General features: G+C 33.0%; 1 protein-coding gene across 1 annotated transcript; it reads left to right on the top strand.

Moving 5' to 3' along the window:
* The first annotated feature begins 2974 nt into the window (after window positions 1–2974).
* On the top strand, window positions 2975–14316 carry LOC111718401 (mediator of DNA damage checkpoint protein 1). The gene is made up of 8 exons (XM_023493979.1): window positions 2975–3036; window positions 5055–5115; window positions 8187–8573; window positions 9286–9432; window positions 9670–9762; window positions 10488–11269; window positions 11570–14071; window positions 14201–14316. Exons 3-8 carry the CDS (start codon window positions 8234–8236, stop codon window positions 14276–14278), a joined length of 3942 nt encoding a protein of 1313 aa, XP_023349747.1. The 5' UTR covers window positions 2975–3036; window positions 5055–5115; window positions 8187–8233; the 3' UTR covers window positions 14279–14316.
* Window positions 14317–14502: the final 186 nt, after the last annotated feature.

Raw genomic sequence — 14502 nt, 5'->3', positions numbered from 1 at the left:
TTAAAGTGACTACTTTAACTTTAAATTCACTTTATGTAAAAACAAATTTTTTTTTTATTGTTTATGGATAATTTTCCTTTTTATATTTTAGTTTCCCTGATAAATACTTTTAAAAATAGTTGTTTTTATGATACACGCCCAATGATTATTTTCTGATATTAACACAAAAAAGATTCGATACAAATATTTTTTTTTACTCTAGATAATGTGTCTCATGCTTACAAAGCACCTTTTGCTGCAAACACATTAAAAAAACTTCCCGTTGAGAAGCATGAGAAAACAATCAATTATTTTATCCCAGAATTTATTGTGTAATTGAAGAAAATGAACGAAAAATAGAAACTGAAATTGTTTGATAAATTACGTAGAAAACATGACAAACTACTGATAGACAAACTTACATAAGACAAACTACTGACAGACAAGTTACATAAGACAAAATACTGACAAACAAACTTACATAAGACAAACTACTGATAGGCAAACTTACATAAGACAAACTACTGACAGACAAGTTACATAAGACAAAATACGGACAAACAAACTTACATAAGATAAACTACTGATAGACAAACTTAAACAAGACAAACTACTGATAGACAAGCTTAAACAAGACCAAATACTGATAGAAAAACTGCTGATAGACAAACTTACATAAGACAAACTACTGATAGACAACATTAAATAAGACAACTAAACTACTGATAGACAAACTTAAACAAGACAAACTACTGATAGACAAGCTTAAACAAGACCAAATACTGATAGAAAAACTGCTGATAGACAAACTTACATAAGACAAACTACTGATAGACAACATTAAATAAGACAACTTACTGATAGACAAACTTAAACAAGACAAACTACTGATAGACAATCTTAAACAAGACAAACTACTGATAGACAAATTTAAACAAGACAAACTACTGATAGACAAACTTAAACAAGACAAACTACTGATAGACAAAATTGAACAAGACAAACTACTGATAGACAAATTTAAACAAGACAAACTACTGACAGACAAACTTACATAAGACAAACTACTGATAGACAAACTTAAACAAGACAAACTACTGATAGACAAACTTTCTTAAGACAAATTAAGGATAGACAAACTTTAGTAAGACACATTTTAGAGTGACAATTGACAAAAGAGAAAAACTTTGGTTAAAATACTGTATTGGTCAATCTGTAAAATATCAAAGACCTCATTATCTAAGTAAAGATGCAATATGCTGCAATGTGATTTTAAAAATATTATATTCCGACAGAACGGATGTCAAATCCAACCCGTTGTATAGTTTTGAGTGCATTGATTAAAAATTATGATTAAATGATCCATATTTGAAACCTAGAAAAGGTTTAAATCTGTATTTATTATCGTCTAAAAACGTTTCCGTTTATTTAGTAATTAATTATAGTTTACATAATTTAAGTATATAAATACCCTTCCCCCCCTCCTCCCACCACCTTCTCTATTGGAGCCTGACTGCTTCCTTCTCATCAATTATCCATTTCCTGTATAAAATAAAAATCCCTTTAAAGGGACTGTAAGCGTAATTTAAAAATGATTTTCCATGCACACATGGTAATGCGGATTCACAACGATACCCTTAAAAGCTTTGTCAGATCAAGTATGAAGTTTGAAAGGAAAAATGTTTAAGATATTATAGCTTTTTTTTCTTCAAATTGATATTTCCCAATTCGTGGTTTTTCTGTAAATGTGACTCGAGGATTTATGCAAATAAGACAAAAAATGAAATTTACAGAATTCAAACCTTTTAAAGATAGAATTAAAAGAATTATAAGAATGCTCTATGAAATACTGTTTTTTATTAGTCGCCCTGTTTTAACGACTGACTTTTTTTTATGAATCCCTCTAATTAAATAAATAACATTTATATGAAATCAATTCAAATTTTTCGTCTAAACTTGAAAATTATAAAATAATCTACATCTTTGAAGGATAATAAATCACTAGTAAAACATATTGCGACCTCAAGTGCAATAAATTGCAATAAATCAGCATAATTCGCACATATTCAGTACCTTGTATACTTACTGGGGGGTTTATGTAACCACATAGTGCTTGTACTCCGGCNTAAAGGGGAAGAGTGGGGTACGTACATGGCTAAAATTTATTGAGGAAAAGGTGTAAGAACAGATATTTTAGGAAAGAAGGAAAAATAAACATGGAAAGAAGCCTCTAATTGTACTGTTACATTATAGCATTACATTGGTTGTAGTAATACAATACCTTTTTAATGATTTTTAAAATTTAATTTACAATTTTAAATTAATTCAATGCTTTCTTTAATGTCTAATTCTTGGGTGTTCCAATAAACATGAGAAATTGAGAGATGACTTGAATATCGTCTTTGATTTGGGATAATTCATAAATGGTATCAGGTGCAAAAAAAGAACTTGAATGTCTAATTACCTCTCCAAAAATTGACAGAGATATTAAATATTTGAACATTTTTTAATATACTGGAATCTGGACAAATTTCCTAGTTACTATTTTTTAAGGAAATAAATTCAACAAACTCGATCGTTCCTGTGTAAATTAAGAGAGTAATTAGTGTATCTTTCTTTATAACGACAACAACAAAACTTTTCCATAAATTTCAACGTACAGGGTGTCCCAAAAAACATGGGAATTCAGTGACGAATTCAATATCGTCTTTGTTATGAATTAGCATTGTAATACCTAATTTCAAAAGCCATATCAATACATTCCGTACAGATCTTCAGGGAGAACTCAGAAATACACAGGGGTGACAAGCAGACTTTATACACGCAGCATGGCTCGCGTAACACCTGTGTTCAGACATATTTAAAACTTATTTAAACTTAAACCGTCAATATTTAAATATATAATTAAGTGCTTTTTAAAGAGACTTAAAATGTAGAAATTCACGAAGGCTTTTTGTTTTGCACGCTTCATATACACTGTACATATTCTAGGTGTTGGATCCCGACTGTACAGTACGTAGACTTGAGTACAAGGCTGATGATGTCAATGGGTTTCAGGTAAACACAGATTGCAAACAAACATCAATATTCTGAACTGTAAACAAGAATAATTTAAAATATTTCCTGTCTTTTGACCGAATTCCTGGATTAAAGTTGAAGTTTTAAATCTATTTGAAATTAGAAAATGCCTTATCTGGTTCCTACAGTTGGATATCTAAACTTAATCTTAATTCACTCTATTTTATAAAATTAAACTTTTTCAACAAATTATTGCGTAAAACATCAATTAATGAACTATTTAAATTTTAGTATTTCCGCTTGTGTGTTTTCACAAGATTTTTTATATTTAATCAACCTTATCGTAGGAGAAAGCAAAATAGAATATTTATTAATTAATTGATTGATTGATTGCTTAATTGATTGATTAATTGATTAATTGTCCAGCTTGTTTCAGACTCAAGACAGGGTGAGAGACCTCCAAACTTCATTTTATACAGTGATGACATATGAACATAAGACACAAATATCTGTGACTGCTGATCTAGAAATTTCCAAAAAATATTTACCTTTTAAACCTTTCTTGAAGCACGATGGAAAAATCTTTTTTTATCTCCATAATTTTTTTTATTAAAGGGAGTGTTCGCGAAAAATGAAAGGGGGTATAGGCTTCATGCGATAAAAAAGCGCTTTTGATCGCTACTAATCTTACTTCTATATGTTGCGTCTATAAGGAGAAAATTGTTAAAAACGACTAATACCGAAGAACGTATAGTGTCCATACAAATTCAGAAAGATGCAACATTCAACTCGGATCGTAAACAAATCAATTTAATTCCAAACATATCATTCAGATATTACAAACAATAGTCACCGATTATTTTTCGACGCATTCGTAAATAGTTGATATTTCATAATATTTTGTATTTTTCATGATCTGAGAGTTACTTTTGAAAACATTTATTCCTGTTTCGAGGATTTTTGATAATGAAGACGACATTTTCATATTTTCCAGGCATGTTCGAAAATCCAGCGCCAGCGAAAATCATTTAAAAAAACAAAATCAAAAATAATATGAAATAATAATTATATACGAATGCGTCGAAAAATAATCGATGACTACGGTTTGTAATATCTGAATGATTTGTTTGGAATTAAATTGATTTGTTTAAGATCCGAGTTGAATGTTGCATCTTTCTGATTTTGTATGGACACTACGTTCTTCAGTATCAGTCGTTTTTAACAATTTTCTCCTTGGAATAATAATCTTGTTATTCAGTGCGTGCGTTTAATGAAACTATAGCATTTAGGTAATAATTTTTCATTTAATTGTACTCTTTTTTTCACCCCTTTACATGATGTTGTAATTTTTTTTAAAAATCCTTTACAGTTTCTTTTTTAACTGATTGAGGTATGTTTCAAGGGTTTATATAACTTTCTATTTTTATCTTACTCGATGACTTTTTTGTGTACTCTATTACTTTCTAATACTTCCTTTTCTTTTCGTATCAATCTTCCTTTCTTACTTTCCGTATCAATCTTCCTTTCTCCTTTCGGCACTTCTACAACTTTCATCATCTTTTTATATTTTTTTCTTACTTTTCTTTTTATTAATATTTCTGCGTATTCGTATATGTTTAAATATCTCCTAACACTAATATATCTTTCTACCTTTTAATTTATTATTTGTAGGAAGTAGCAACGGTTCGGTAAGTATTTAAATACAAGAAATAATTAATTTATAAAACTTTTCTCACATTTGTCATTTTTACATGTTTTCAACATAAAAAGAAAGCTTTTTTACGATAAAAAATGGTCAAAAAAATGGGCATAATGTGCAATTGAATTTTCTTTCTCAAAATATTCGATTAACATTTTTTAGAAATTAGCCTGAATCCACATTTACCGAAAAGGTCCTTATCTAAATTTTCTAAATATAAAAGCAAAGACGATATTCCAGTTCATTAGTTGTAATTATCAAAAACTAATTGTTTGCCTAAAGGTTCAGAATAAGATATGGATGGTTTATTTGGTAATAAATTAAATTAATTAAGCAACCAACCCTTATAATAATCTAGATACTACTGAAGACGGAGAGGTCCTGCAACGAAAGCAATTCTTCAAAACCAGATATTTTAGGTAAATCCATATTAATGAATTAAAGAAGAAATTAATTGAAGAATTAAAGATGAAATGTGTTAAAGAATAAAATAATGAAATAATCGATTCAATTAATGAACTAATTCGTAAATAATTCAGTTATTGAATTAAAGAATGAATAAATTAAGGAATTAATGAATTAATGAATTTATGAATGAAAACTTGTCAATTAATGAATTAAAGAATTTATAAATACATTGCATTACACAGAAATAATAAGTGTCCCGAATGTAATTACTATAGGGGGGAGGCGGGAGCCGGGAGCCCCCTCCCCCCTTAAACTGACCCCGAAATCTCAGTTATTTACAATTCTAATGATGTATGGAGTATTTACATTCTCACGCAAATTACGCTGATATCAGAAAATAATTGTCATACATGCGTATATATATTATATATGCTAAAATTTACGACATGGGCCGTATCTATATATGATAATATATATAAATAAATAAATACGATGTAGGTAACCCTGTATCTATGGTAGTATATAGATAATATATATACGCATGTATGACAATGACAATGACAATTATATATATACAATTATATATTTACAACCTGATGGGTAACTCTTTGATATTTCAAACTGAAATTATTTGATCTATCAGAACTCATGGTTTGAAATATCTAAGGTCTACGACATTGGGTTGCAAAGAAACAGGAATTATAGAAAATCAGAGTTTGTGACAAAGACTCAATTCCTTTCTTTAAGTCATGCAGATCCATTTTATACATTTTTAGAGTTAGGACAACTTGTGTCCGATAGGTTTATTAGGGCACTCATACGTTCAAGATTTATTAAGGACAAGATAAGGACAAATCATAGAAGTGGAAAATTAGGACAGATGTAGGACAGGTTTAGGACAGATGTAGGACATGTTTAGGACAGATGTAGGACAGGTTTAGGACAGATGTAGGACAGGTTTAGGACAGATGTAGGACAGGTTTAGGACAGATGTAGGACAGGTTTAGGACAGATGTAGGACAGGTTTAGGACAGATGTAGGACAGGTTTAGGACAGGTTTAGGACATGTTTAAAAGGACTGAAGGCATATTTTCAAGCGGCATTTCATGCAAAGATGGTCACTTGAAATTAGCGTACGGTCCCTTTAAGACATGCAAAGAACAGATTTATGTAAGGTTTATGTAAGGTTTATGTAAGGTTTATGTAAGGTTTATGTAAGGTTTATGTAAGGTTTATGTAAGGTTTATGCAAGGTTTATGTAAGGTTTATGAAAGATTTATGTAAGGTTTATGTAAGGTTTATGCAAGGTTTATGCAAGGTTTATGTAAGGGTTATGCAAGGTTTATGTAAGGTTTATGCAAGGTTTATGTAAGGTTTATGTAAGGTTTATGTAAGGTTTATGTAAGGTTTATGTAAGGTTTATGTAAGGTTTTTATATAAGGTTTATGTAAGTAAGGTTTATGCAAAGTTTATGCAAGGTTTATGCAAGGTTTATGCAAGGTTTATGTAAGGTTTATGTACGGTTTATGCAAGGTTTATACAAGGTTTATGCAAGGTTTATGCAAGGTTTAGGCAAGGTTTATGCAAGGTTTAGGCAGGGTTTAGGCAAGGGTTAGGCAAGGTTTATGTAAGGTTTATGTAAGGTTTATGCAAGGTTTAAGAAAGGTTTATGTAAGGTTTATGCAAGGTTTATGCAAGGTTTATGGAAGGTTTATGCAAGTTTTCTGCAAAGTTTATGCAAGGGTTAGGCAAGAAAAAGAGAAGGTTTAATATTTAAAATCTGTTTACACAAACAATTAAATACACTCCGCCCCAACACGCTAAACTAAACTAAATTACAGGAAATCTTTTATGTTTTTAATCATAACTCCTTCTGTAGAAGAGCTATTGAGAAGAAATTAACATTATTTGACCGAATCAATTAGTAAAATAGAAAAATTAGAGGTCGCATGGTGGTCCCAATTATGTCCCGAGGTCGCACAGTGGTCCCAGTAATGTCTCGAGTCGCACAGTGGTCCCAATTATGTCCCGAGGTCGCACAGTGGTCCCAGTAATGTCGCATAAAGTTTATCTTAGTTTACAGTGGCACTTGTATACAGAATACACCAGTTGGAAACAAAACAATAACAAACAAAACAAAACAATTAAAAACAAAGATGGACAAGAAGGGTTGGGTTGGATAGGAAACATTAAACACATAATTCTTCATCAAAGACTTACAGAGTCTAAAACTAAAGAATGAAAAGTTCTGACTTAATCTTTAAGTTTTAGCTTAAATGCCACTTCTGACTTAATTTAAGCCTGAATTTTAACCATGGGGTTTAATATTTACTTCGCAAAAATCGAAGAGTTAAAATTTAAACCCAGGGTTAAAATCTTGATATCCTGCAATTTCTCTATTTGCCTATTAATCAATCATCATTCAGCTGAGAAAGCGGCATTTAACTTTACGATATATTTAAAAGTGAAAACCTTGATGAAGAAATTTCACGTTTTAGATTAAGTAATTTTTGCATGTAAAACCAAAAAATGATTGTAACTGTAAATAGGTTTTTTTGGTTACGTATTTTTTTTAAATTAACAGCTGATAAAAAACTCTCCGTAAGTAGCAACTCATTATTTTACAGAACTTTTAAGCTTTAACTTAAATTTCGCGCATTCTCTAGTTTTAGACTCTGGTAGCACAAAAAAACACATATAATGTTTATAAAAGGGTGGGAATAGGATTGAAAGTAAAATTGCAAACTTCTAAATAATCGTGTACAATAATTCTGAAGGTTTGACCCTAATTTTCTTGACAATGTAAATTCCGAATATTTTCTCACATTAAAACATTATTCTTGTCACCAGCAAATTAAGGCCAGACAGATATACTGGCATTACGGTGCAAGATAGAGTGCTAAAAAGATAGTTACAAAATAAAATAAATAAAAAAGAAAAAGAGAAAAACCAAAAATTGTTATTTTCTCTTTTATTACCTTTTTAACGCTTGAGTCATATTAAATCATTTTTCCAGTTTTTTGCGAAAAGTTTTATCTTTTTTAGTTTTTGTTGGTTATATTTCTCTAATTAAGATTTTTAGGTGAGAATTCTATTTCCAAGATTTACCAAACCGAAGAATTAAAAAAAATGGATTCACAAACCAGCGATCCATTCGAACCCATTGACAACAACATCATCAATCCATCAAATGAAAAAGAGATTCTTGAAGACATGGCTAATTCTGTGTTCACGGATATCTCTGATAATGCTTTTAATAATGCTGCCGATGATGCGTTTAACACAATTGCTCGAACTGGTGATCTTGATCATTCTTCTGATCTTGATCTTTATTCTGATTCTGATCTTGAATCTGATTCTGATCTTGAATCTGATTCTGATCTTGAATCTGATTCTGATCTTGATCAAGAAATTGAAGATGTTTATTCTCAAGAAAGTGAGGAATATCTTGACGATGAGCTTTTACAAGGTGAAAACATTTTTTTGATTAAAAAAGCGCAAAATGTCAACATGAAAATGTGCGAGTTTTTTAAATTTCAATTTTATGTATCTAGTTTTTTGATAATAATTTTAACTGTACTTTTCATTTGCATATTAAGCCAATTTGAAAATATTGCTTGAAACCGCAAAAAAAAACAGACAAAAGAAGACAATATTTTATTTCAAGAAATACAGGATTAAAGCCAAAGTGCAGAGTGGCAAGAATAAATGCTCAATGTTTTAAGCTTCATTCAGGGATTGTCAACGGTACCCTTGAATCTTTATCCGATCAATAATGTTGAAGATATTGTCGTTTTTCTTTAGGTTTAAAAGTGTTTATTTCTGATAATTCCTTTATGATTTCCTGCAGTTGTAGAAATTTGCGAGTCACTTGTATACATGAGAAACTACAATTGAAAATAACCTGTTATTATAATATAAACATTGATATCCAACTCATACTAAGACCAGGCAAGGCTGTTAAGGGTACCGTTGTAATTCAGGCATTGCCATATTTGCATGGAGGGTCATTTGAAATTTTGCTTACAGTCCCTTTAATCTAAATTTTGAAAGTAGAAAGATATGTTTAATAAAAACAATAAATAATAATGTCATCTTAGCTTGTTTGAGGCTGCACTTCTTATTTCGCGAATTGTCCCTTTAAAGAATAATTTCTATAAAAGTTTTCTATGTTTTCCCAGGGGAGAGCCGTGAATCATTTTCCCCAACACATCAGGTTAATCGTCTTCTTCCCCACCCTGGACTAGTTCAGGAGAGAAGACGACCACAGTCCCCTGCACAAGATCGTCTTTTCTTCAATCTACCTAAACTACTTTTTGGAATACAAAGTAAGTATTTTTTAAAAAGTTAATGGGTTTAGGTTCAGTTCAAATGTATTATTTTCTAGATATGTAACTTTTTGCATTAAAATGTTATAAATTAATTTGATATTTTAGAATCTATGCATATATATATATATATATTATATCGCTATCAATGAATATAGGTATAATTCAGTCGAAACATATTATCATTTTGTTTTTAAATCTTAAGCTTCCCCCCTTAAGTATTTTATTTTGTTCCAGAAAAACGACCAGCAGGTCACCATCAGAACCCTCAATCAAGTTCTCATAGTTCAGGAGTAAACCCATCCCATCCTATACCATCATCTGCTGAAGGTTACTTGTCTTTTTTAGCATAAAAAAATTAAATAAAGGAGCAAGTTGGGAAATAATCTAGTTGCCAATGATATTTAGGGGTAGGGGGGCTGCTAAAATTATCATTAGCATTTACTGAAAGCTTTGCTTGTTTTCTAGTCACCCTGCACGAAAACAGGGCAATTCACCCCTTTAAACCTTTTTATCCAGAGAGCTCTGTGTGTAAATCTTTCTAATTGCGGTTGAATTTCTGTAAATACCAGTGTACGCTACATACAGTCTAAACTTGATGCTGATTTGTTAATTGAATCGAATATTTCATATTAAAAGCAGTTTTCAAAAATTCAGAAGTAAATTTTTATTTTCTATAACTTCAAGAAAGTCCTTTTTGATATTTTTAAGTTATGAACAGCATGCAAACAAAGAGTTTAGTAGATTAAAAACAATATATCCAACATCCTTGATTAATCAAAGGTTTAACGGGTACTGTATTTAATCAGACACTCCCCTGTTAAAATCAAGAGTCCCTTGAAATTACGCTTACAGTTAGTTCCTTTAATAAAATTTGAACTTTGGACAAATCTCATTTTCTTGCTTTTAAAAAGTTTTCGGAATTTCTAATTCATTCCTTGTAATCTGATGTCTTGGAAGTCAGAGTCCACTTAAAGAGAATTAAATTTTGAAATGTTAAATATTTAACTTTCCAGTTTTCTATGGAGCACCTTAAGGTAATTACATTTTTTTAGTTGATGGTTATGGATCTCCAGTAGCATCTGTGGAAGATTCTTATGGGTCACCTTTGGCTCCAGTTGATGATTCTTATGGCTCTCCTGTTGCCTCAGTGCATGATTCCTACGGATCTCCGGTGTCTCCTCTAGACAACTCCTATGGGTCTCCTACATCACCCCTTGAGGACACCTATTCCGCAGCTCCCCCTGTTTTAATTCCACAACCTCCTGATTTTATATCTCCAGAGCCACAGTACGGTTTTACTCCCTGTCTATCTTGTCCAACAAGTCCAACAACACCTACTCCTTCCCAAGCACCAGACTCTTATGGATCACCTGTTGAAGATCCCATTTCAGCCCCAGATGCATATGGCATACCTTCAACAGATCTAGTATCTGCCCCAGATTCCTATGGAATACCATCTCAGGATCCAATTGCTGCTCCAGATTCATATGGCATACCTTCAACAGATCTAGTGTCTGCCCCAGATTCCTATGGAATACCATCTCAGGATCCAATTGCTGCTCCAGATTCATATGGCATACCTTCAGCAGGTCCAGTTTCTGCCACAGATTCCTATGGCAAACCTTTACAGGACCCAATAGTGGCTCCAGATTCCTTTAGAATACCACCTTTAGACCCAATAGATACTCCAGATGCCTTTGGAAAGCCTATAGATAACTTTTTACCCAACAGCGACTATGATATTGATCCATTTGATGAAACAGTCACTTTTGAAGGAGCATTCACTCCAGTATCAGCTTCAGACTTCTACGGAACACCAGATGCTTCTAATTCGGTAAATGCTCTTAATAGTAACTATAATTCAATAAAAAGACAGATGCAAAAAGATATACTTCCTAAAGGACTTCCTCTTCCTGTTGAGGGAATTGTAATAAATATTGGCGTGGAAAACAATCTCATTCCTTTTCCTGTTTCTAGTCCCACTGAATCAAGAGAAAATCCCTCCCAACCAAAGTTCAATCGACAGGTTTCTCTCCCTTCCTACAATGACAACCTTCCAACCTATAATAATCCTAATCCTGTTCCTTCCTCCCTCCCTTCCTACCAGGACACATATGATCCATTTGTTTTCCAGGCTGAGAATTCTGCGAAGCCAACTGTCAAGACAACCCAAAGACCAGCTTCAACTACACCTAGAGTAACAACCAGAGCAACAACTAGAGCATCAGCAAGCTTACCTACTAGATTACCATCAAATATAAATCCAGATGTGGAGTTAATAGAAATTCCAGACTTTGTTGTTCCCATTAGTGCAAATCAAATACTAAAAAATAAGACAAACACTGCTTCAAGTTTTAGCTTTACTCAATTTGGAGACAGTGCTCCCTTTGGATTTGTCAATAGCAACGAAGAAAGCTTTGGTTTCAGCAACAATCTTAATCTTAATTCTCTTGAGAACAACAATAATGTTGGAGGTTCAGAGCTGTTCAATCCTTTTGGAGTTAGCTTTGCTTCAGGGTTTGGTGAGAAGAAACCAACAACTAGAACTCCTACACAAAGAACTTCAACAACCCCAGCAATAACAACGTTAAAAAGCACAACCAGGAGACCTCAGCAAAACTTTCAACAACAGATCTCACCTTTCCCTAATGACGCAAGACCAGCCAGTGGCTTTATTGAGCAGGAAAATACACATCCACAGTCTCCAACAGGTGGCATTGGAGTCTCTAATGGGTTCCAATCAACACCCAGCCCTTTTGGTAATTCCATTCCAACCCAGACCTCTTTTTTTGGAGGTACCATAACACCACTACAATTTGTACCATCAACTGCAAGACCAACCACAAGAACAACTAGACCAACTACAAGACCAACTAGGTCAACTACAAGACGTCAAGTTCTTCTCCAACAATCTATTCAACCAACTATTAATATTGATGATGGATTAAAAACCGAGAGTTCTTTAGGGTTTAACCAACCAATTTTTTTTGGAAGCCCAGAAAAACTACAAATTAGTAGCTTAAATGAAATAACTGGAGCTTCAGGAATATTTTTTTCCACTCCATCATCTCAGTTTGTTACTCCTGAGGATTTTGCAACACCAGTTCCTAAAAACTTACAAACTTCAGATCCTAATTCTCAGGGTTCTCCAAGAAGGCCAAATAGTGGAGAGAGATTTAAAGCCAATCAAATTGCAACTACTGGATCTCCAACCTTTGCACAACAAAACTCCAAGCCTTTACCAAGTGTTGAACTAACAGTACCTTCAAGTATTGAGACAAATTCAGAGACTGAACAAGGAAAAAACAACTTGTTTAGTGGCAGCACAACCTTTGGTGGACAGTTTCTAAAATTGCCTCAGAAAAATAATCCGAAAAAATCAAGAGGTTCAAAACAATCCTTTGGACAGAAAACAGACATTTCTCCTGGATTTATTCCTGGAGGAAACTCTTTACAGCCAGCAAATCCCTCACAAGGAAGAATTGCTAACAGTAAAAGCATTGAGACGGATATTTCACCACCAGAAAAAGATATCCAAGAAGTTACTGATGTTCAACCAAGACCTAAACAACAGACAATTGACATTCAACCAAGAAAGGAATCTGAGGAAACACTAACTGTATTCTCAAGACGAAACATGTTAATGAACATTATCCTGAGACCTGGAGGAGGAGATAAGGACAAAGCTCTTCCTAGACCCAAGGTTGAAGTTACATCTGAGGGGGCAAATGTTATTTTAGTTCGGCTAACATTCCCAGAGAATGAAAACATTCATGGTCTACGTGCATTTACACCTACTGATCCAAAGGAATTAAATAAGTTTGATGAACTTAAAGACGCATTTGGCCCAGAAGCTAGAATAGATAGAATTCAAGGACTTAGCTCCGAGGAAAGTTCTGAAGATGAACTAATCAATTCTAGAGATTTGAAAAAAACAGAAAAACTTACTGCCCTGAGACCTAATGCAATACTAAGTTCACCCACTCGACCAACAAGACCTCCAAAAAATGAAAACGCTGTTACTTCTTCGTTTAGTTATCTGCCACCACCAAGTGCGCCTGCTCCAAATCCAGCTCCTACCCACAGTTACCTACCCCCTTCTGTCTCTTTAACAAAACCATCTCTAAACAACTTTCCTCCTCCAATCAAACCTCAACAAAAAGGCTTTAATTCAAATAACAATGGATTTTTCAATCTGAAGCTAAGTGCAGAAGACACAAGTTCTGAGAGAGAAGGCAAGATTAAACCTCGTAATATACAAAATCCTCCTCAGCAACTTAATGTAAACTTACAAGAGAGACCAAGAGCCTATTTCTACCCAGTCACAGAGTCTTTCAGATCCCAAGAAGGGTTCAGCAACGAAGTAAGATCTACTGAATTCCTTTTCAGAGATACTCCTGAACTCCTGGAAAATGAGATTTCAGGGGAAAAGCTAAAATACAAACCAAAAACAAAATGGGGTGGACAAATCCCGCCACGCCCCAAATCCCCTCCAACACATCTCCAGAATGAGCCCCTGCTGGGAAACCATCCTCAACAAACATTGCATGGAAGAGAACATCGGCGACAAGGACGAAAGGACATTCCATTAAACAGTCAGGAATCAAAAGAAAGAAAAAAGCACAACTTTTTTGGGGTAAGAACTTTTAATTATTCGCAATTCAAATTACTTGATGTAAACTTTTTTAAACAGTTTTTTTTTGTAGGATAACAACAAAATATTTTAATGGCGTTGGGACGAATTATCTTATGCCTTACTTTTTAGGTGGGAGACTTTTTAGAGACTGGAATAGCAGGGTTTAATTTCTTAGTTCCTGAATGGAATGGATGGAGAAGACTTTGAAAAAAAAGAAAATCCATTGAAATAAAATTTTAAAACCACCAAAGAGAAAGTGAGCAACACAAAATCGTGACAAAATAATAAAACAATTTTAAAAAAAAATGTTGTTAATCTTTAAAAAGAATCTTATAGTTGATCAAAAGCCCCTCCAGGAATGGGGGTGGGGGAGGAAAAAAGCCCACTCCATGAAGAGGGGGGAGGTAAGCCCTCTTTGATTAAATATATTG

This window comes from Eurytemora carolleeae, unplaced genomic scaffold, assembly GCF_000591075.1.
Source record: "Eurytemora carolleeae unplaced genomic scaffold, Eaff_2.0 scaffold74, whole genome shotgun sequence".
NCBI lineage: Eukaryota > Metazoa > Arthropoda > Copepoda > Calanoida > Temoridae > Eurytemora > Eurytemora carolleeae.
This window is presented reverse-complemented; position numbering and strand designations above follow the sequence as displayed.

What these genes read in the sequence shown, in the direction of transcription:
- LOC111718401 (XM_023493979.1), top strand. Translation starts at nt 8,234, where the DNA reads ATGGATTCACAAACCAGCGATCCATTCGAACCCATTGACAACAACATC. An exon ending in ACTACTTTTTGGAATACAAA is followed by an intron (nt 9,433 to 9,669) that starts GTAAGTATTTTT and finishes ATTTTGTTCCAG; the next exon opens with AAAAACGACCAGCAGGTCAC. An exon ending in AAAAGCACAACTTTTTTGGG is followed by an intron (nt 14,072 to 14,200) that starts GTAAGAACTTTT and finishes CTTACTTTTTAG; the next exon opens with GTGGGAGACTTTTTAGAGAC.